General features: G+C 33.3%; 1 protein-coding gene across 1 annotated transcript in view; it reads right to left on the bottom strand.

Annotated features, from left to right (window-relative positions):
* The window catches only part of LOC148829498 (protein kinase C-binding protein NELL2-like), a 145,988-nt gene that overhangs the window by 100,979 nt on the left and 19,598 nt on the right, over positions 1-25,411 (bottom strand). The window contains exons 3-12 of the mRNA XM_088922767.1: positions 24,080-24,230; positions 21,804-21,977; positions 21,590-21,686; positions 20,142-20,214; positions 19,547-19,629; positions 19,099-19,227; positions 17,901-18,003; positions 15,287-15,378; positions 9,316-9,418; positions 6,038-6,166 (exon numbers count right to left, since the gene is read on the bottom strand). Of these exons, the coding sequence (XP_088778893.1) occupies positions 6,038-6,166; positions 9,316-9,418; positions 15,287-15,378; positions 17,901-18,003; positions 19,099-19,227; positions 19,547-19,629; positions 20,142-20,214; positions 21,590-21,686; positions 21,804-21,977; positions 24,080-24,230 (1,134 nt within the window). The remainder of the gene's footprint in view (positions 1-6,037; positions 6,167-9,315; positions 9,419-15,286; positions 15,379-17,900; positions 18,004-19,098; positions 19,228-19,546; positions 19,630-20,141; positions 20,215-21,589; positions 21,687-21,803; positions 21,978-24,079; positions 24,231-25,411) is intronic.

Raw genomic sequence — 25,411 nt, 5'->3', positions numbered from 1 at the left:
TCCACTTAGCAAGAAAATATTAGGAGGACTGATCAAGTTTTATTATAGACTAATTAGTAAGTTTATATAAGCAATTTTTGTTGTGCATTTTTCACCCATGTTACAAACAATGTAAAAAAGACAATTCAATATATGACGCAGTATGTTCTTTTCTTATAAAAATTCCTGGTAAAGATGTATTAATTCTTATAAAGCGGGGCTTGTCTGTTCTTAAAGCATTTTATTGTTTATGATTAAAAGTCCAATTCTGATCACACAAAAAGTATAAGTGTTGCAGAGCTTATCTAATACTGCCTACTATCTAATACTTATTGTACTGGTGACATTTCTAATTGAGCTGAGAAACTTTTACCGGCACAAAAAAAAAATTCTATACAGAATTCCTAAGAGTCAGTAACTCAGATTCAGTACTTTTTTGACAGTAAATTGCTTTTACTTACTGAGATAAGCAGTCCCTAGAGTCTCTTCCCTACCACTGCATTTATAAAAAATTTAAACATAGATGATTTCATAGTCTATATTTAGCTCTGAGATGACTTCATATTTAAAAAAAAAACATCTCCAGGTTCTAATCAAAAATATTGCTTGAAAGAAATGAATGCCAAAATGTTTTGCTTTCTTTTTAGGAATACCATAAACTACCCTTGGATAAAAAAAAAACATTGATCTGACTCACGTATACTGTAGGTCAAAATCAATCTCTGTTGCATGAGCCAGCAGTTTAAGCAGTTTAACCTTGATGACAAAAGCTCGGGGTAGAACAAAGTGTACTATTAGTATATGCCAAGAGACTGATAGCATCTTTAATTAAGCACACACACTAAGACTTTAATTACCTGGGGCAACTGCTGACCTAAAGGCATGTTAAAAACTTGTATTTCAAACAAATAGTCGGCAATATTCTACTGTATTCACCAATACCAATAAGAAAGTTGGGCAAGAAAGCTATTGATCTACTCAAGGACAACAGAAACAAAATGTTTTGTAGGACATTATGTGAATTTATATACAGTTAGGGAAAAAGTACCAGCAGTTTTAAAGCTTCTGGAATTGAAGTGTGTTCTGAATGCTAGCAACTAAAATGATGATGGATAACTAGCTGACCTTCAAAGATGGTTTGAATATATTTCAGGAGAATCTTGATAATAGGAGCTGTCATAAAGACTTTAACAAGCTCTCTTACTAAAAAAAGAACTTTCAGCTTGAACCCCAAATTGTTTTTAAAAAAGATCATTTAATACATTACTGATTTACTTAACAAAATATTTTGAGGATCCCTAAAATGAAGTTTCCCTTTCCGGGGATCCAATACAGAATCCAAATTTGCTAATATCAAAACAGCAATGATTGAACCATCAAAAATGTTATCACAGCAAGATGATTTAGGAAAAATAATCTTGGTTATTATTTTTCACCTTTTTTGTAATTGTTCCATTCACCAATAGTGATTTTTAAAAGTATAAATAAAGGTATATACGTCTATTTATTTTCTGCAAAATAAATTTATTGAGTTTCATCCATACAGGTAATAATTTAGATTAAAGTTCATGCAAGAAGCTTTAAATTGTTGCACAAATGTCATGACAATGTATTACAGCAGAAACAAAATTTGAAACATTTTATTGCAGAAATCTTTAACTAGTTCATTCTCAAGGATTACAAAGCATCATTAACAGCAAAACAAATTAAATACCAATATATAGCAATTGTTGCCATCCATGAAACTGTCTCATTTTGTATCATTTATTTTATTTTAACTAATGCATGTAGTAAGAAATGTTCAATTATAATGACAACCGAGAGACCTACTGTATATACTGTACTGTATACAGTAGGGGTGGGCTTTTTAAGCCTAAGCACCAGAGCGCTAGTCACTATTATTTAGGTACAGTATAATGCATTTATGTCTCATAAGGTTTTAAAGGTTCAAAGGGAAAAAAAACACTCTCAGTGTAAGCTACAGATGTTCAATTACCTAAGTAAGGATACAAATAAGATTAAGCCATTTGGCTCAACGAACGTGTTCCATTGTGACTAGCTACTGTTATGACATGATGATTTTATACAGCTATTTCTTGAGGGATGCCAGTGTACAGTACGAACTTCACAACAGCACACAATGTAACAAGAACTTTACACAATCATCTCCAGCACATGTACAATCAAACCTTTTTACATGTGACATGGCGGGAGCTTCACATTGCCTTATTATACAATTAAAGTGCTTTACATACAAATGCATGGATTAAGGTATGATGACTTCATGGTTACCATCTGTTGTGCATGAAAAATTAGAATGTTTTCTACTGAAACTATTCCTTTGGGTGAATCTAAACCTGTTGTCATTAAAGAGCCAGTGTAAAATTTTGTAAGTGATAACCACACTTTCCTGAATAATTTGCATGTCAGATTTACTAAATTAAAATGTTTTGCAAAGTATTCAAACTCTTCCTGTGATGTTGTATTTTATTAAATTAAAATTATGCATATGTATTTTTTTATCTTAATACTTTATTAGAAACATGTACAGTAGCATCGAACTCAAGACTTCTAAGTGTAAGAAGTAACCATCACCAAAAAACTAATATATGTTTTATGATAGCATATGTAAAGTATGCAGACCCATGAGCTCAATATTTAGTGGAAGCACCTTTGTCAGCAATTACAGTTATGAGTCTCTGCCACGTTTGTACACTACACTGGTTTGGAGCAATTTTGTTCATTTTCTTGGAGATTTCCTCAAGCTGCCTGAAGTTGTTAGAGAATCACATCCACATATGGACAGCAGTTTTCAAGTCTTTCCACAGATTCTCCAGAGGATTCAAGTGAGGACTTTTACTGGGCCAGTGAATGATATTTACTTTCTTTTCAAACTGCTCAAGTGTTGCTTTGGCTGTGTGCTTTGCATCACTGTCCTACTGGAAGGTGACTTTCTGTCCCAGTTTTAAATCTGAAGCAGGTTTTCCTCTAGGATTTGCCCGTACTTTGATCTATGATCACGTCTATGTCTCCATGAATCTTGACAGACGTCCTAGTTCCTGCTGATGAAAAGTGCTACTACAACATAATTCTATTACCCTCTTGCTTGGTAGGGATGGTGTTGACTAAGTGATGGACTACTTTGGGTTGTACTTCAAATGCTTTGCATCCATACCAAAGTCTTGTCTGACCACAAATCTTTTTATCACGTTTGCAACATCACATAAGAGCTTTGTTGCAAACCCCGTTGAAGTTTTGAGATTTTTTTTTCCGGTTTCATACAAGCCTTCTTTGTGGAATAACTGGAATATTCTTGACCCATTTCAGTCATTAAACTCTAACCTAACCAGTTTCCTCCTTGCCCAACCGCTCAATTTGGAGAGATAGCCTGATCGCATAACCTGATCCATTGTGTGTATGGGTGCCTCCCACTCCACCATGCTCAAAAAGGTATTATGGGTCCTTGAAATATTTTCATATCCTTCTCCTGACCTGTGCCTTTATATAACTGGGCTGTTATAACAAATCCCTGAGGTATTTACTGTAGAAAGCTCCTTGTTCTTCATGGTTGAATATTTGCTTGAAATTCACTACTTGATTGAGGTACAGTACCTTGTAGACAAAGGTGTATTTATTAAAATGAATATTTATTGAATTGTGAATTTGTGCAAGGGTCTGATTACTTATGCAAGACACTGTGGTCTACTTAAATTTTAGTCTCAGTTTAATTGGTGAGGTAATTTCCAATTTCTCCATTTTATTTCCTGCTAAGTGAGCTGCTGGAAATGAATAGCAACCACTTGGCACAGAGACAAGTGCTGCACTTCAGTTGTGGATGGAGTGGATTTCCTTCTCCATGTTGAGCACAGTAAGATCCTTTCAGTTGAAACATTACACACAATATTCAAGGAATTACTAAAATTCATAAAATGTAAAATTAAAATAATATTTTCTTAAAAATGTGAAAAATGCCTTTCAATTTAATTGAAAAATAGCAAAAACAAGCTGCATTGACAGAGTTATTTTTTTTCTCTATATAGGCGTAAAACAATATCTTATTTCTCGAAAGATGATTGTCATCAAAGTCACAAAGTACTTATTTTTGGAGTATCAGGTGCAAAAAAGAATAAAATGTGAAATGAACCAATATATCATTATCCCCTTGATTGAGTTAAGAACAAGTCTGTGCTGTTACAATTGTGTTAATTTTTTTTTCTTTATCGTTCCTTTCTCTGTTAGATTATTTGTGTTTTTTTCCCTTATTGCACTGTCTAGGTATGATCACTGCTTCCACATTATCCAGCATAAACTGCAGATTTTATAAACGCATGTTTCTGGGGGGGAGCAGGTGGAGCTCCTCCTCTTCCTTTTAGTGCCTCCTTCTGTAAGGCACTTCAATTATATATTTATCTCTATTCATATGTAAAAACTATCCACACTAATATTCACATCTAAAGTTCTGAGCTCAAGTCTCTTGAGTTCTAAGTGCCAAAACCTTAATAATGTTGCTCTGCTGTCTAATTCTCTGTTGTCCTTGGATGGCCATCAGCTTCTTGAGGATTTTAAAGAAGTTGATGGCTGTCAATAATGGAAAAAAGACAACTTTCCTCCCTGTTCCTTTTCTGCTGTTTCACCATGTTGACTACCCAGGATTCAATTAAATCCCCCTCTCTCACCAGTTGCTGACATTTTTGTTTCCCCTATCCAGCTTCTCTAAATGCTTTCGCACTACGAAAGTTACACCGGCTTGTCTTTTTTACAAGGACTGGCCTCTCTCCAAGCTCCTCAAATCCCCGTACAACCTCAGTTGAACCATTTAGACATTTATGTCATCTATCTCGGCATAACCGGTTCTCCCTTCTTCTTTCTCAGCTATGGTTTCACCAACTCTAGCTTCTACAAAACGGACTGCTCTTTCTGCTTCTCTTGCCTCAATGATTCTGCCTTCTACTCCTGCTGCACAGCTGCCAAGCTCTTTGGCTGATATCATCTCTCAACAAATTTCCCAGATTCTTGATTCCCTTTCACATTTTACAGCAGACATTCATTCCCATTTTCTTAAAACTGAAAAATCCTTCCGTTCAGCTCCGCTTCCAGCTTCAGGCCTTCTCATCTCCAGTATTCCTCTTCCCACCCCTGTATCATATTTCACCCTAAGCACAGCTACAGCCTCTGACTCTCAAGCTTCAGCTACCATTCGTTATTATACTCTTGCTCCTCATCTGAGCCGTCAGATTCTGGAAGGTAAAGATGTCAATCTTCTGTCTCTCCTCTTATCTAGCTCTGAATTTATTGATCCCCATGTAGTGGACTGTGGTGACTGTGCCATTAGTCTTAAATTCCACAAACCACACCTTCTCGAGAGCATAACCCTTGGTGAATTAATTTTAAAGTTCTCTATTTATACAGATACCATGTGCTCTGTCAATTCTCTATGGTGCCATGAATTGGCACATTACATGTATTGTATTGCTGATCTTTCTATTTGTTACGGTGTTTTTTTTTAAAGAATGCCACAAAACCTTTTCGGCAAAAGCGGCGGCTATCCTCGCTGCAAATCATATTTTTGACCGGTCCTCTCCCTATCGTCACCTTCATGCCCTGCTTCTATTAATCTTTCTAATCCATTGTCATCTGTTTGGTATCCAATGGGACAATAATTATTATTTTGCTACTCAGCTCACCATGAGTTGCTGAGCTTAGATGTAAAAACTAATAATCTGCAATTATCTATTTAGCACCCATAATACAGTATTTTATATTATTCAGTGTCACGTAAAACATTGTGGAATGTCCACAGCTAGGGCCGAACACAACTGCCATGCGTTTTCTACCAAGAGATAACAAAATTATCATTCCTTAGCCTCCATCTTCATAAGAAAGACTCTCACTTTGCACATCACAAATATACAATAACATGTTTAAGTAACTCTTACAATGTGTACTCCTACACTGACATTTTTTAAACTGAACTGCTCATTTTCTTCTTAGAATTTTAACAGATTAAACTGTACCTGTAAGTAATGTGCATTTTAGTGTGTGCAATCGGTTACTTTACCTTCACAATAGGCATTATCTTCACGAAGTGCCCGGAATCCATCCTTGCAGCTACAACAGGCCCCAGCTTCCAGATTAACACACTCTGAGTTTTCCATACAGCTGTGGCCTTCAGCACAGAAGTCATGACCTAACATTCAGGGAAAGATAAAGCAATAATAACTAAAGATCTTCAATGGTCACAAAATCACTGTGTTCTTATTGGAAATCTATATAAGCACATCACATATAAATGTATAAGTGAAATTTCTAATTTAATGTTTAAATGAGCATGGAAAGTGCTACATCAACAACACAGGAAACTGCTAAGTACTTCATCTTTTTTAATTCTTTTAATGTATCTTTTTAAGCATGGTTGTCCAAAAATGAAGTTTGCAGTGCATATTTTCTTGTTCTCTACAAACAAATCTAATATGAAAACAAGGACTTAATTATTTATAATAATAGTACTGTATTTCACAGAAGTGATCAGAATGATTGTTGACACTCCTGATATTTTGTTTTACATTTTTAGCATTTTAATGTAAATTAAAAATATTGAACAACATCATTTACTTTGATATAATGGACTTCACACAGTTAAAAGACCTTTGCGAATATTCTTTTGGATATAACCCAAATATTATTTGTATCATCACCAGATTATTTTAGGAGAGTAGTACATCTCATTTTTTACTGACAGAAGCCTCTCTATGAACAAAGTAAATAAAGGTATGTCCAAATATCTGCAGTGCAAAAGTTGTGATAGTTCATGTATTTTAATTTGTGTGTTTGTTAGGAAATAACTTTCATCCAGGACATTTCAACTTGTGTTTCTAACATTTTGTTCTCCCCTTCCCCCACCCCAAGTGCACTCAGGTGGCCTGACTGAGTGATTGACCAGCATGAGAATGTGGCTGCATTTCTGTCATTGTTAAACTAATAAATCAATCATCAGCCTGGGTGGCCACCTGCAGCCTTCACAGAAAGGAATAGGCACTGTGACTAAGGCAGCTGGGCCTTGCAACACTACAAAAAAGCAATATGGACATAAGCTCTTGGTTAAGTTACGTTTCTTAAATGTAACACTTTTTTTCCTTTTCTAAAACTTTATATAATTTGGATTTCATTGTAGTCTACCTACAAAAATGAAAAAAGTGTTGTGATTTAGTTACGCTCAACAGATTAAGTAACTACTGTACAACACCTTTGGTTCTTGATTGGATTGTCCTTCTATATTATGATTAGTATGTCTTTTTTATAATGCTTGTAAGTGTTGGAGAAACAAAAATGCAAATGAAATAATGACCTGCAAAACAAACATATAATTTCATAATTGACATTTAAAAACCTAAATTCCTTAAACTGTCCTTCATTCTGTGATGATATTGTTCCAGATCTTCAGAGTTATTCTTTATTCTAAATGTAACTGTCATCAACATTTGATGGTTTGTAAAAAATATGGACAAAAATATAATCAAAAACATGATGTTTAATAAAAATGCACACTTTCATCAAACATCCTTTAAACTTTTAGTTTATCACAATTAGGCTATTACAATGGCAGCCAGTTTCCTAAAAAAATCAGTACGTACATTTTAAGCTATTGATCTCTTTGTTCCAATTATGTTTTCTCTCTATTCTCACAATAACATTTAATGGTTTGACCCTGCATTACCTAGCATATACCTCGAAAGAATCCAGCACACTTTACCTGCCACATGTGCTACTATTCTGTTTTATTCATCCCTAAGATCATATCAAAGATTTCACTTTTTTAAAAAACCTAAATAAGTATAAATTTTAAATGCTACATTAAAAACTTTTTCCATTTTATGACATGATTTATCACATACTCATCACATATTACATTGTGTATATAGTAAAGTACATTATATACAGTGCACTTTTCAAAGAATGTGCTTTTGAGATTTAGAATGTACTGTTTGGTACATACAGTATATTCATTAAACTCATAAGAAGCTTTGGTATAAAACTCTGCAGATTGTTGTAACTTCTTTCTTTTCTCACATCTCATATACAGGTTCTTAGAAGGTACTTCTTCATGTATGAACCTGCTTAAATTGACAATCAATTTAACATAACCAAAGGCCACATATGGGCTTCTTTTCATCTTAGAAATTTCATCTGTCCTTTCATCCATCCAATTTAAATAATTGCTTTCTCACACATTTGATTGACAGTTTGAGATGGGAGCCATAATAGAATATTTTAAACCCTTCTGTTCTCAACAGCATCTACTAAAAAGAATGCTAAGTATATTACGTAGGTTATTCTGTGACATTGTGACATTAGGACTAAGGTCAATGAGGTAAGATTTAATGTACAAAGTCAGTAATTAGAGACAGAGATTCATGGAATATCATCCAGTTTTGTTCATCAATAAGATAAAAATAAAATTGTAGCAGCAGCCATTAACCAGATGGTACTCTATTATTTTTATTGATGTCAAAGTTTTCTAAATGTAATTATTTCCCCACTGAAAATAATGAAGTTTTTAATTTTGTCATTTTTTCTTCATTCGCTTCAGAACAAATGCAGGAAATACTAGTGATTTGGTCTGAATTAAAGCACAATTGGTTGTGGTCCAACTTCTAGTCCAATGCACTTGGAATTTCAAAGTCCTTTAGAAGCAATCCTGAATTTGCTTAGAAAAACATTTTTTTAACAAAATACAGCTGGAATCTATAATATAACCATTCTAATATCTCCAGACATCACATCCTCGTATATGCTCAGCAACTGTTACATTAAATACAATAAATACAGTTTGATATTCTTTAGTATCAGCTTTGGCAAGACTTTCTAAAAGTAAAGCACAATTAAAATAAATATATACTGTATATACAGAGGTATATATGATATATATGTTTATATATACAGGAAAATGTCAATGTCATTAACATTCAAACATGATTGTTAATGAAGTACAAAATAAAAATATTAAAGACTGAAGAATTCAATAAAGTATGCTAATTTTCACTTTTAATTTTCCAGATCTCTGTAAATTTTTCAGAAAATGTTAATGTAGTTAATTTTGGTAAAACTATCAAATGTTTTCTGGGATTAGAAAATCCAGTAACAAAAGTAAAGATATGCTGCAATACCATCCATTTCTGGGGGCAAATACTGTATATTCCATTCTAGTCCCGAGTGTGCAATAAATCTCTGCTAAAATGAGTAAACCAAAGTGATAGATATTTAAACCTTTTTTTAATGTTTCGTTCTCTCAACTTCCAAGCTTATTATTATTGTACTTAAACCAAATTAAAATCATACCTTTGCAAACTTTACAGCATCTGTCACTGAGATTAATCTGTTCAGATTCCGGACAGTTCAGCTCTGGGCAATCTTCACTTGACATTCGATGCATTGTCCTGTCCTGTTTAAATAAATAAACAACACATCTAATTGTTATATATATTACCAATGATTTAGAACATAAGATAGGTTACAAACAAGAGGGGACGATTTGGCCCATCTAGCTGTTTAGTAATAAATAATTGAGTAGTTCTCATCCAGCTGTTCCTCGAAAGAAACCAAAAACTGGCTTCAACAACATGGTTGAGTAAATTGTCCCATACTCTCTCAGCCATTTGGGTAAAGAAGTGTCTCCTATTCTCATTTCTAAACTCACGTCCACATACAGTAGTTTCCATTTGTGCCCTCTGCTTGGTGTTTCTCTGTTCATCTGAAGAAATCTGATGGGTTGGCTTTGTCAATGCTGCTGTGGATTTTGAATACTTGTTTCAGGTGCTCTCATAGTCTTTTCTGTTTAAGACTGAGAGGATTCAGTTCATTGAGCCTTTCAGTGTAGGACATTATTTTGAGCCCCTGAATGTGTCTTGTTTCTCTTCTCTGGGCTGATTCCACAGCAGCAATATTTTTTCTACAACATAGTAAGTACAATTATACAAGTTATTATAAGTGAGGCCATACTAGTGAGTTATACAATTTTAATCTCTTGATTTAAATTCTGTGCTTTTAACCATCTTGGCATTTTTAATTATGTATAATTGCTTTTTTAATTACTTCCCCACATTGTCTAGAAGACCTAAATAAAATGTCATACGTAGCCTCTTCTAGCTCAGAATTTCCCATTTTTACTACCTGCATGCAATACATTATACATGTTTACATTTCCACTCAAACCAATTTTTAAAAAGGCTATAAGAATGTGGCTTCTCATACTGTACAGCTACAATGTTTAAGAAGCCTAAAGGCATTTTACATGTACAACACAGTGTGCCGCATTGGTGTTCCAAACAAAAGATGGAAACTTCTGGGATGCAAAATATGTTTAAGGTACTGTAACACCCCAGTGTTTGGTGTGGGTAGACATTGGTGAAGTTAACTTAATTCAAAGCATAAAAAAGGGACCTTGCATGCTAGAAATGATAATCAAGCCAAAAGAAGCATTTCAGTGCAATGATGTTTTAATGATGTCCCCTCCCATAAAACAACGTGCAGGATACACCAGCTGACAAAATATTTACAGTACTGAATAAGCATATGACATACAGTACAAATACAAAAAAACTATGTTTAATGCAAAGTGATCCTACAGCCAAACCCAGTTCCAAACTGATCTGCTCTTGTGGCAAGAGAGCAGGCTCTTTTCTAAAATAAGCCCCTAACATGAGAAAGCATTGATTCTGTGCAGGTACCTTTAAACAGCCTAGTGTAGATGATCTGCTCCCTTGGAGCCTAAACCAGCAGATGCAAACTGGTGGATGTTGTTTTGCTTTGTTAGTATGTATATATAATGTGTTGGATTTACTTTTACATAGCAGTGTATCTGGTGTATGATTAATTGAAATGGGAGCACACATGAAATATATTACTAGCTACAGTACAAAGCAGTAAAAGAGATAGTGAGATAAAATAGATGTTTGAATATTTAAATAGTAGCCAAGCTGTAAAGTACTGTACACTGAAACTATAATAATGTATCTGATTATTATTAACGGTATTAATTTAATATTTAATAATAATTTCAAACTTCTTGTATCTTTTTCAGAGTTATTTGTTTTCTCCAGTTTTCATAACCTCCGTTTTCTTATTAAAACACCTATTTATGAGACACAATGTTTCAGATGTCAATAACTTTGTGTTATTCGCAATTTATGAACAATTTCACAGTTTTTATTTCAACAATATCTAGTACCTGTGCACACGGAAATGTGTTTTTATACTGTATAAATATATTGTATAAACAGTATGATACTGTATGGTTTCAAAGCCACTACAGTGCAGTATGTGTGAAATATTTTTCTTAATCAAAATTTAAAGTTAAATTTTTCATTGCTGAAATTTGTATTAAGACAAAATATAGGTTTTCTTAATGATGATGTAAACCTGAAAGAGGCACATCATTTTTGCAACAAACTATTTTTACACATTCAGCTATGTAAAAAATATAGCTAAAAGGATCGCTCTAAAGGTTAATTCCAAGCTGAAAAGACAAGACTCAGTGTGTCTTCTCTATAACTCTTCAGTTTACAGCTTGTCTGTGGTCATTCATTATTAATATTATTAATAATATATTCCACATTGCATTTAAATTGGAATGTTTTTTTTACAAATATAAAAATAGGCGATATACAATGTGTCACCTCTATAACCCTGCAATTTACAGAAAAATTCCTGCAGAGCCACACACCATTGTCTCAACATAGTAAACAGTTGCTGGCTCACTTAAAGGTGTAACACATCTGTCTTCACTTTCATGGTACAGTTTCAACATATTAATAAGCTGTTCTCCAGTTACTACCAATTGTAAAAATAACCCTTCCCTCCTTTGTTTAACTTAATTACCTGGAGAAATGCTTAATCATGAAACCATCACTTATAATAATTCATCCAGATACACACACTCATACATTTGTTGCCAGAAACAACCTCCGAGTAAGTCTTTGGACTGTGCAGTACTGTAATTTTTAAATTTAAAGTTAAATTGTTGGCCGATTACAGTTTTCTGAAATTTGGATTAAGACAAAATATAAATCTTCTCAATTTAGATGTAAACCTGAAAGAGGCACATTGCTTTAACAACAAGCTATAATAGTGTACTTTTATATATTCGGCTATGTAAGTTATGAAACCAAGAGTAATGCTTTGATTGGGCTTTGAACTGCCTGGGTGCAGCGTGCTACATTACAGTCGATGAGTATTTCATGTCCATTACCACTAGAAGAACAATAAAAGTTTTGTTTCATATAATGTTTCTAAAACATCCACTTCTGATATTTTAGCTGCTTAGTTATACGGTTCCAAATTAATATTACTATCAAGTGGTTTTAAATCACTATAACTTTTTTTTTTACAATAGCAGCAAGTGGGGTTCTTACTATGTATTCTTAGAAAAAGATAAAACATTATAATGTTTTATGAAGTACAGTATATAAACTTTATAATGTTAGAACAAGCATGTTAAAACTATAACCCACTGTAAGTCACCAAGTTAAAGATTGTTTGAATAAAATATTTATGAAGAAAGTGGAATACTATTGTGTACTTTTTATATTTAGCTACAACTACCATCTACTATGTGTACATTAGGTATGTATTACGTTATACTACTGGTTTTATTTTCAGCTACCAAAATTTACCTTTGGATTTTCTCTATGTGGATGTAAACCTGGAAGAGGCACATCACATTCACAAGCTACAGTATAATAATAAACTATTTATTATACATCTAACTGGGCAATCTTGCTTTTATAAAATATACTTTTTAATTAGTTTATTATTTAATATGCTGTAATACACAGTTTAAAATTAATCAAGGTCTAAACAGTATACAACTTAAATTCTATAATTGGAAAAAGATTGTTCTTCAGCATTGACCGGGATTCGAAACCAGGCGTTTTCTGGTGACAGCCCAAATGTTCCACACATCACATTAAGCTTCCACTGCTCCACCTGGCAGTTTTACAAAGTAGTGCAGTCACAAAACTTATTTCTAAAAAGCTGCAGTACCCCACAGACACTGAACTGTGAACTACTGCGGTATCCCTTGCGCATTCTGAATGGCTGGATCTGTATGTAATAATTTAAAATTAGAATGCACATTTTAACAAAGTGATCAAGTTTTCTTAAAGCATTTGGGGATCCTTAAAACTAAGACTATTTCATATAATACTAAAAAATATGTAAGAACCCCTTAAAATGATCTGTGTAAAAGTAAGATATGACTAAGAAATATTGATGAACACTGAATTCCCTTTGTAAATAAAAAGATTTAGTAACATAAAATCTTAACTGAAGAGACTGTAATAAAAAGTCTTCAAAACAAAGAAGTGACTGGCTATGTCTCACAAAACAGGTTGGAAAAAGTAATAAGGTTTTTATTATTTTGCCTCCATCTGCATTGAAATGTTTTTAATTACAAATTATTTTTGTCATAAGTAAAGAAGGCAAAGGTGAAGATATTGTCTTCTATTGTCTGGCATACTTTAACTATTAATTTCAAGTTGTCAAAATATTTCTTTGTCAGCACTGTGATTTTCTATACTGTAAAAGGTAGTCCAGGTAGGGATGGAGTAAAACTTCAGCTGACAAACAGTACAGTTTTACATTTACATACCCATTTTTGCTTTCAGTACATCTAACAGTAGATCAAACCTCTTTGGTTACAATATACTGCACATAAACTGTTCAGTTCTGAAAATGTACAGATAGCAAGTGTATTAAATACTAGTTTATTGGTTCCACACAAAGTAGTAATTGACAGCAACATTGCAATTGCCATATATTTATAAACTGATATACATACTGTACATGAAATGCAGTTTTCTATTTTCAGTGTCTATACAATGATTAGCATTTTCTACTACCACTAGAAAAGCATTAAATTACCTTAAGTTAAATGCATTTTTCTCAGAATTGCTAACTTTTTTTTCTAAAAAGGAACAAGAGAAAAGTAAAATGTGCATTATAAACCAATGAAATGCAGTGATACTGTATATTCCACTGCTACACTTGAAGTTATTTAAATTTTTCTCCTTCTAAAATGGAACTTAATAATCCCTCAGAATGAATGCAATAAGCAAGCTTGAATTCTGTAGTCAACCTTAAGGTTTAAAGTGCATGATTATATAAAACCGATTGAACTCTACTGGCTCTGGCACATTTATTTTAACTTTCCATTTCAATCTGTCAATCAGAATCATCAGACATGACAGTTGCATGATGTAAAAGTGGTCAGCCTGGTTAAGCTAACACACAATTTGTATGGTTCAGCTGCGCATGTCAAATACAGGCTGATGCTACCAGTGGCATCTCCAGTTTTACAGACTTGGCCAGATGGCTAATGACAAACATTTAATAATTTGTCAGCAGACATTCTTTTGTTGTTATTTTTCCATGTAGCTTTTTTTAAAGCTCAGCTTTAAATATAACCAATTAAATATAGCATTTGCATTCCATGGAAGTCTATATATAAGCAACAGGTTTCTGTATTGAACATAGTTTGTGCACAAAAAGGCTTTTCAAACCACTTTAAGCAGAAAGAAAAAAAGAAAAATGTTTCTAATATGAAACGACTTTTGGACTGTAGTTACAGTGCATTATAAGCATTTTTCCAGCTTAATTCTGGAACAAATTCTGGGAAAAAATAAGAATTTGCTTTGATCCTTCAAAGTTAGGGCCTTCCAGGTGTTTTAAAGGCAAGAAAAGACATCTAGAGAGTGCATTGATTAATTAGCTATCATGCTCACTTCCTGAAGTATGAAGAGAAAAAAATGTTCATATTACAAGTCTATCAATTCTTCAACTTGAAAGATTTCACAGAAACCTTCTGCTTTTTAACAATTTTTGGTAAGAATCTGGACAATTGTCATCCCTGACATGGCATTTAATGATTGGTTCTCTAAATAATGTTCACCATCATGTGCACTTTAACTAGCAACTTACCCCGGGAGCCTCAAAGTCTTACTATGCCACCCTTACTAAATCTGCTAAAATAAAATAAAAAAATAATGTTTATACTTACATTACTAATATCTCTGCATGATCTAGCATCATGACAGGTACTGTACATATTTAAATAAGTGTGCCTTTTATTTAAGAGGCCACAAAAGTTTTTCAGTATCTGTAATTAGAAAGCACTTATTTATTGAGCCTCCGGGTTTATAAAAAACGTATATTTTATTAGCTGCACATTCTACATTTCAATAAGTTAAAGAACATAGGTAATATTCCACTACTACCCTGAAGTGTGAAAATAATCAAAGTACTAATCACTTACCCTGCATTCAAACAGTATGCACTTTCCAGATGAATCATACACCGCCTTCCTTTCACCGTCAAGATATGTTCTTCCACTAAATAAGCATATACCTGAAAAAGTGATTAAATTAGATAATTAAACAATACTCAAAACATCACATAAAATGTTGCAATAACATTTCCTAAAATGTAGTTAATACTCAGCAAATAGTGTCATATTCAGTATAGTGGGCCAAAGAAACAAGTAGAGTTTACTTCCATGCAGATACAATCTGAAGAAGGCTCCATAGCCAGAATGCTGCGTTCTTTGTTCTGTTATTCAACATTAATTTCATGTCTGCTCGTACCAATTATGTTAGATACCCGATTTAAATTAACAACAGTGAATTTGCTATTTAAACCTGTTCAAGTGGGCCATGAACCTCACATTCACCTCAAATCTGCTTTGACATTGAACAATACATTAGTATAGAAGAACTGAGAATCAGTGTAGAAACAAAATAATCAAATTAAACATTCCAGAGGAGATTCTCCTACAAATTCCCAAATGGAGAACATCTGATACCCCTGCTTGATTCAAAATACTGTATATAATATATACTAAAATGTCAGGAAAGACTTCCCTTAATCCTGTATCATACAAATAAAAATAATAAACAGCTTTTGATCCTTATCGCTCTGTCAAAGATTTCAATACCAAATGTTAAACTACCATTTGGTTTAGTTAAGTTTAAACAAGCAATACTCTCACTCTACAAAGCAATTGTGAATCAACAGGAGAGAAAGGAAAAAAATACCTTCTGCAAGCCCCATTCAGGAGAAATATAAATGAGTAATTATTATAATCTGTTTTACCCGTATTTCATTTCACACTTGCTGGGTAGCCTTTTGGGTAGCCATCTCAATTTTTGCTTTTGCTTAGACTGTTACTTGGAATACTACATACAGTAGGTGTTGTACAAAAAAAGTGTCTGATTTCAAATCTCACAGCTCACAGGGAAAACATGTACAGGGAAAATAAATTTACATCTCACAGAGATTAAATGGTGTCAGGTACTGTGCTCTGCTTATATTTTTCTCCTTGTCACTGAGTTACACAAGTCCGTTACTAAAGCTTTATATGGACTAGCACAATAAGCTTACATGGTGGAGCAATCTAATTTATGAAAACAGGATACGGCAAACATAATAATCACAACAAACATACACAATGATGGACCAGAATGTAGAAAGGTGAAAAACTTTGTTTTTCCCTTTCAGTAAATGTTTTTAAGATTTAGACACATATTGTAATATGACTGTTTTATGAAACATACGTTGTTTACCAAACTGTAATTTCCATCAAACTGGCATTTCATGTTTTCTACATGTTCCCTGTGAAACAGGAACTCATTTTCCAAAAGTATTTTTATTTGAACAAAATGCAGGTGCATATCTCATTATTTGTTTATAAATAACAATTCATCGATTAATTCATAAATCCTACCCTAGCATTAAAATCACATATGCTTTTGCTGTGATCTGTATTTATAACTCAGTGATATGTACAGTATATTTAGTAATGATTCATTTCATATTATTATATGAAGAACATTTATAATTCCTCCCAATTAAATATATGCATTTCTTTATTATTTGAAATTTCATTCATTGGAAAAGTAAAAATAAAATGAGCGCTAAATTTATGTATGCATTATTATGTACTTTATTTAATTGGTGATTCTGTTATCCTGCCATTGTGCAAAATGTTTACTAATTTAAAAAAAGGGTGGGATAAATGTAACAATTATTATTTCTACTATAGTGTATATATACACTATTATTGCTTCAATGTTAATTATTTTTTTCTATGATTTTAAGTTTAAAATTAAGATTAAAGAGTTTCATTAAAAAAATGTTGAGATGGATAAACCTTCCTAAAGACCTGTGATGAATAAGAAAAACAAACAGAATTATTTAAAAAGAAATAATACTTCATTTTAAAATTATTATATCTCATATTATAAAAAGAGCTGCCAATTTATCAAAGGAGAGTGCTATGCAATTGACTCTAATGAAAGACTCTGTACAGATCTACCTTACTGTACAAGCTGGAGACTCGTGAATCAAAAACCATTCAGTACCATTTGCTGACATGACTGGCAGTCCTTAGCAGTGGCCTAGTACCATCTAAATGGAAAGAGCTCTTTACCTTTGTGTCCCTCCTTTCTGCCTAAGCATCAAAACACAGAGAAGGTTTAATGGATAATTACCCACCATCCAAAAACAACGCAAATACTGTAGCATTACTCATTTCTCAGAAGCTCAGTTTCATTCAAATCTCTGATAAGCTCTGGCACTTTTGTATTTTTCTAGATATTAGTTTTGAATGACCTATACATTTGTAAATGTTTCAATACAGTGATACTTGCTGTGACATAGTGGAGTGAACTACAGTACATATTGACTTGGCTCTAAAGCATCAGGGGTGTTTTGTCTGCTGTTAATGTGTGAGAGGCAGTGGTGCTTAAGTGTCACACTTAGCTGCACATTACTAGGTTACCTCACCACATGCCTCTTCAGACATGTGTATTTGCATATTTGAAGAATTTAATTTGGCAGGATGAAGAAAACAAATAACTTGCTGAACTTACGCTGACACTTTTTGCAGCATACACCCTTTACATAAGCAGGAGAAAACCCAGAAGAACACTGCAAAGGAGGGCAAAACAGCGTCTCACACTGAACTGTTCCATTCTAGAAGAAAACAAACAAAATGACTTAAGAGAATATTAAATGGGCTTTTTATATGTCTTTGCTGCACAGTTATTCTTCATAGATTTCAACTGTCATTTAGTTTGTGATAAAATGAACATGAGAACCATTTCATTTTTTAAACCAAAAATTTTGCCCTGCCATTAAAAATGTCCTCTTCACATTTGATTGAATGAATATTAAAATTCCAAAGTATTATGATTTATTTGCTTAGATATACAGTATTACAATAGTTGTCTGTATGTTATTTTACATGTGCTTTTAACTTTAGTTCTTTTAAGACCAGTAGTCTAGACCATCTCTAAATACAATATAATAACAGAAGTAAAAAGAAAGAAGCACAAGTGTATCAAACACTAAACCTAAATTACAAGATTTTGCAAAAAAGTACTTTTAATAAAGATTTAAAATATCACTTGTCACAGAGTCTTAAGCAGCAAGTTTGCACACAGGTGATGCTGCTCACATGATGGTTCAGTTGTTGTGGAACATGGTCTTATGCAGTGCAAGAAGGTCTGCATCAACATATCTCAAATTATGTGATTGACGTAACTCATTCAATAGATCCTTACAATAACCTGGAGCTACAAAATTTGATTTCTTATAAGTGAGTCAACTGTAAATTACACTGGGATTACACAGTGCCATTTACAGAGGACAGGAGTTATCTGCTGATGCTGAATACACTTGCTTAGCACACCAGTCAGAAAGGTTTGGACATACTGAAGCCTATGCAGTACTCCAGGAAGTAAGGTGTGACATAAGATTAACCACATAATTAATTAAATAAAACATACATTAGGCATTTCAGCATCTGGTAGACTAAGAAAAGCATACAGCACATTCTGTCTTGCAAATTACATATCTGTGACATAATGCAGAAACCACAAAATTTGATCAGTAAATCTCCGTATACTAGGTGTTCTATGATCAAAACAGGGTTTCTGCATAATATTGTCTATTCCCCACAGGAATTACTTAATGAAAGTGTGAAGCTGAACTCTGGTTTTCAATTAAGGTGGCACACAAAGAGGGAATTCAAGACATGCATCTTTGTCTACACCCAAAAAAACATACCATGCATGTGCAGTTCTTACAGCCATCTGTCCATGATTCATATTCTCTGTAGACGATACCCTTCATGTTGCAGGTCTTCTCACAATAGCATTGTTCCAAGCTATTCATTTTCTCCTCTGCACGGGACAGCTGTGCATACATTTCACAAAAAGGAGTGATTTATTTTTTTCCTGGTGCAAATTTCCATTACCTACATTAATAATATTAGTATGACCCACTGCTTTACCATGGCACAAGCTGTGCATGCAGACAAAATGTGTATCTGCAATCCTTGTCAAACACAGCAGATGAACTGATTTGTCATGTCTTCACTTCCTGTACAAACTCTGTACAACATGCTTAACAAAAGCGGGCAGTCATAAATAAACTCCAGATCATATTAATGTACAGTATTAGAAGTCATTTCCACATAAAATTCACCAGGCATATTTTAATATGCGCTTAGTACCTTGCTTGATGTTTTTGCTAGGATGTCTTGTAGTTCCATTATTTTTTGTACAAGCCCATGGAAGTCATTACAGGTAGGACATGCTAAAAATAAGAACACAATAGATACGTATATATATTAACCCAGAGATGTTTGGAAATCATCTAATGCATAACTGTACAATCCTCCACAGGTAAATTAAGAATCTCAAAATACTGTGGCATATTCATAAAACGTGTAAGCAATATTTAGAACAATATGTGCCTACAAAGGTGTTTTGCAAAGCTCTTTACAACTCATATCATATTTACTTTTAAACCATGGTGAGCATATTCACTGAAAGACTTATTATTTGGCTGTCAACCAAGTTGAATATTGTATACAATGACACATGTTTGACAGGTTAAAGAACACTGAACTACACTAGTAAGGGCACAGATTTTTTTATAGTAATTTAAGAATAAATTAAAAACTACCATCTAAAAACAAAGCATTGAATAGAAGCAGAAGAATCAAGAATATTGTGAATAGTATAAGCATATAATCAAGATAATACTTTTAAAGGTTTCAAAGAATTTTTCAGAAACCAGAATAAAAATCTTAAAAGTCAACTCACTGCGATTAAGATCTGGACATTGCGAAATATATCCTTGAGACATAATAAGCAAATTAACATCTTCCATTATCCCCTAAGAACACAAGAAAAAATAAATAATTTTATTTTTCTTATATGTAAGAATGTAACAAAGATGGCACATTAGAGGAGAACATTTGGCCATTTGGTTTGGGGCCTTGTACCAAATTTATCTGAGAATCTCACCCAGCCATTTTGTGAAAGAAGCTATTATTCCTTTAAAAGCAATGGCAACATATAAACACAGTAATGATATGTGGAGTTTGGCTCTAGGTCATCCCACTGATCAAGGCTTGGTCAGGTCTCCAGAGAAAAAAGACAAAGCTCACTGGCTCATAGATGCTAAGGCACTGCTGGTTTCATGGTATAATTAGCAAATACAAAATAGCTAAATGTTTTTTTTTTTTTTCCCATCAAGAGGGAAGGCAATTGATCCAGAACAGAATCCACTCTTTCCACTCCTTAGAAGGTATTATTAAACAGCTAAATTTGTTGTCTTCCATCTATCATCAACAAAGAGATGCATTTCATTCAGGTCATTAGAGCAGTACACTGTAAATTAAGGCTACTGCTTCACTTGCCAGAAAATACCAGAATACCCTTTTATTAACAAAGGGGCTGCTATCTAAACACCTTTCTAGCAGTACTGTTTCTCATTACAGCCTTCCTGCTGCTAATCACAGCATCTTTATAGAGAATTTAGAACGTGACTTTAAAGTAAGAGTGGAGATTAAGTGACCTAAAGACTTTCTGTCAATTAATGTAACAAAAAATTAACAATGTTAAAAAATAATAGGAAGGACCTTCTGTTATGGCCGCTCGGGACAAAATCTAATATTTTACACTGATATTAAAACGTTGAATATTTGCCAGTTTTTTGGCATATGTGTTCCTGTTTCAGAATATTAAACTAAAACTTCATGATGTGGAAACAAAAATGTTGCTGGCTGTATTCACTGACTTATTTCTACCCAGATATTTAATCCATCTTTTCAAGATTTCATTTTCTTTATATCTGAATGTTGCTTGCAATGCTGCTTGCAGTATTATTATCTGTTTGCCAGAAACACACTGGAGAGATGAAAGACTAAAGTTTAACCAAATCTAATCATTTATATAGTTATCGTTGTCGCTAATTTACTGCAGATTTATGATGCATCTTACTGCAGATATAGCTTTGAGTGGGGAGTTACAGTATATTCTGTATATCACCTATCCAAGAGGTTCTACTGTATATATACTGTAAGTTGTGTTTCTTGGGTTATTGTTAAGTTATTAGGTTATTGTTCATTGTTTGCAAAAATGGCAGTATTGTGAATGAACAAATAAAGATTAATTCCACACTGAAAAGTAGAAAGAACTTTGGCTCTTGAGCTTTCTCCAGTTTTGAGTCTGCAAAGGAAGAAATGTGTCACTTTTGTCAATCCTACCTTAAAAAAGCCATGTGCATTATTCCTTTGTCCCAGCCAGAATAATGTTTCACTGGGAATATCCATTGATGGCGTTTCCACTACTCTTTCATAAATCCTACAGGATTATGTAACAACACAAAAAAGAACAATAACAAAAATTAGTACAGATTACATTTCTTGAACCACATACAGTATCATACTGCCATACAAATTGTAAATTTACCTATCTTACCTGTTGCAGTCTATGTGTAAGATCACATGAGATGCACTCACAGCTATGGAAACTTTATGCCACTGATTATCTGCCAAGGTATAGGGAAAAATTTCTGTATGTGCTTGCTGGCTCTTTGTACGGTAGTGTAACCGAATTTCATTTCGATGACCACTGCTTTCCAGCTCAAGGTACCTATGAAACATGAACACAAACCCAAGAATATTAATGGTCTAATAATACCATTAAAAAATACTGTGAAAAATAGCCAAGACAAGATAGAGAATAGACATTTTGATTTTAGTCACATAGGATGAGATTAATAATATTACCTATAAGGACAGAAGAAGTCTCTAATGCATTAACGAAAATGTTGGAATATATAGAGACATTGAAAGTAAATTATCTGTACATGCATCATTGCAGCCATTCTGTAACAGTCACATACTGTACATTATACAGTACCATGAGCAGTTCAAACAACATTTGCTAGACTTTGTGTTTTTCCATTGCTCACAAATCCACATCAAGAGAAAGACAATTTGCACATGGACCAGAGAGACTGATGACCCATCCAAGCAAATTAAAAGATTGTCACTTCTGTTCTGTAGTAAGCACCAATATAATGATTATATATGTATCACCAGTCATTATAATCTCACAACCTTTGCAGCATTCCATCATCAAAACAGCATGCCATCCTGCCAGAAATGAATGTTATTTTTCTATTAAAAATGTTGTGTCTGAGCTTTGCATAGTATGTGCTGTGCTTCAAGTCCAGAGGTTTTCTCAGGCAAATTTCATCATCTAAACAACTTTAAAATTTAGAAATAAAACTATATGGCAATGACTGCATGTAATTAATGCAGTCATATATAGCAGCATATAATGGCGTATAATGTATCTGTAGATATATTTATTCAAATTTTTATTAGGATATATTTATTGTAACTGTATTTACAGTAGGTTACTTTTTGTTATATTTAGGTCACATTTTTACATGGCTTAAGACTTTCCATAAAGGAAAATAAAAAGCCCATATTAGCCGATTCATACCAAAAACTGTTTAAAAAGACAATAACACACTATAGAAATGCATGATGATAATAGTGACTCCTCCCTATCCAGTGTTCTTTTGCTCTACTGCTTCCTTTTCTTGGCTAATATTAGGGGAAATTTTCATTCATTCAAGGACTATCACTATACTGTGTTCTGTAAGCAATTTTAAAGAACAATGACATACTGTACCACTCTGAATGATATTCTTGTTTTTTTGACTTGACCTGCTGCCATTTGTCCCTTGTGATACAGTATAAATTACTACAATGACTACTGCAGAAAAACAATACTGTACAACAACAAACTGGTTTAAATAGGAGCTCCACTTCAATGCCATATAATATAAGTTGAGTAATGACAATACATGTGTGTTTACATAATTTTGATAGTTTTGTCATATCTTGAGATATTTTTCATTGCATTAAACAATTAACTTTCAATTTATCACTGATTCCTTGCTAGGTGCTTTCTCTGTCCTTTGTTGTGGCTCATCATTAGAAGAATTAGTCATATTATTTAAGCCTGACTTAGTTTAACCAGACAACCATAATCAGATTTTGCCATCATACCTGATCAAACCTGAAGTCTGTTATCAGGGTAATTTAATCCAGCTAACTTGAAAAAATCATAAACTTGCTTCATGAAATACCCTCCAGGTTATGTACTATAACAAAGATAGAAAAAATGTACACTTTACGTACAAGAACTAAAATATTACTAGCGAAGGACAAAGATACTTAAAAAGGAACTTATTTTAATAGAATAACAAGGAGTATCTTAAATTTTGCCTTCATTAAAATGAATCCCACTGTAAAAGAATAGAAAAATACTGCAACATTCCATAGCAACAATAATTTCTAAAACCACACACTGCACACTGCTACTCACTTCTGCTACTGCACATTTGATGCACAAGTGGCATTAGTATGACTGATAACCTCAAGGGCTCTACATCTGATCATGGGCATGGCTGACAGGCTTAGAACACAGCTCAAGAAACAAAGATGGCAAGAGAACATTTCTGGGGGATGACAAGAATCAAAGGTTCCTATAGAGTCATCATTCTCCATGAAGAGAACTCGTAGATTGCACTAGTAGTTGTGGGAAAAGAGATAATTCAACCTTTTCAATCTGTAGCTCTCACAGCAGGTTTTTCCATGATGATGGTGAGGCTCTAAACAAATCTGGTCTTCAGTATACAAAGAGCATACTGTAGCAGCCACTTAAGTCAAGCTTACCTTTGATCTGAGTGATGGATGGATAATATGACTCCAGAATTGAGCCGCTCCTGTTTTAATGTGACCAGGACTGTAAACTCACTCTTGTTCCTCAATTTCTGTAGCATCCGCTCAGCTATTTCTGGAGAAGCTTTAATATTTCTTGATGTATCTGGGGAAAAATAATAACCAGATTAATAATAACAATAATTCTGCACCTGTTAAGATGTGATAATATGATTAAACATGTTCATTTAAACTGGAAGTAGAGAAAGTTTATTCCAGTTTCATTTTTCAGATTGTAAAGTTTAAATCATGATTTGCCACCCTGTATGTTCTGCAGAGATTTATAAGCCTGGATTTGAAAATAGCTCTTAATTCTCAATAGCATAATGTATAGATACAGCATGTCTGTGCATGTTAATACTGTTAATCTGTTCCAGATAAACACTGTAGTTTAGCCTTTTTAGTTAATTTATCTATATGTACTATTGTGATCCCAATATAAAAACAGCGATCTGAAAAATGAGAATGACAGGATTTTTTTAGATATGTGTGTTATCTCTTATTTTCCCACCAGTGCTCATCTTAATCCCCTGGATGCAGACATCTATGGTATTTTAATGGAACTATCAATAAATGATGAAGCTTCTCAGAAGCAATCACATCAAAGTATTCATTTTTAGTCATGGGATGTGTGCAGGACAACATGACACAGTTTTGCGTTCAAGCAGTAACAACATATTTCATTGGTATAAACATTTTAATCCCAGTTGGTCAGAACAGAAATTTGACATAGTACATGTAACCTATTTTCTATACTATATATAAAAAATGTGCTTTCAAGAAAGAAGTGTGGAGAATGTTTAGCACCTAGTAATTCACCAAAACTTTCATTTTTAAGTTTTATATATAAGAAATAAGACAAATTAGGAATACAGTGCAACCCTACTATCTGTCTTATAATAAGAATTGGCATTTTTGATCATGAAATGATTTACACTCCCACAAACCAAATCATTACACTAAATATACAAAACCATCATTCCACCAAGACGAAGTTTAGCTCACTCCACAGACCCATATTAAATAGTATAGTATAATATTGTAAACTATAAATGACATAATGTCAAATGTATACCCAATATTTTGTATTTGTCTTGCAACATTGACATGGATAATCACATGGATAATTAAATCAGTTAATATAAGTGAATTAACATAAACCCTTTAATATTGCAAAATTATTTATTCAAAGCCATTGTCAAGATCTGTATTTAAACATTTCTGTGAAAATAAAGATTCAGATGCTAGTCTTGAATAGATTACTTTCTCAAAATCCAATCTGTACTG

This window comes from Atractosteus spatula, chromosome 8, assembly GCF_055471065.1.
Source record: "Atractosteus spatula isolate fAtrSpa1 chromosome 8, fAtrSpa1.hap1, whole genome shotgun sequence".
NCBI lineage: Eukaryota > Metazoa > Chordata > Actinopteri > Semionotiformes > Lepisosteidae > Atractosteus > Atractosteus spatula.
Note: the sequence above shows the minus strand (reverse complement) of the source record. Positions and strands in the feature narration are given on the sequence as shown.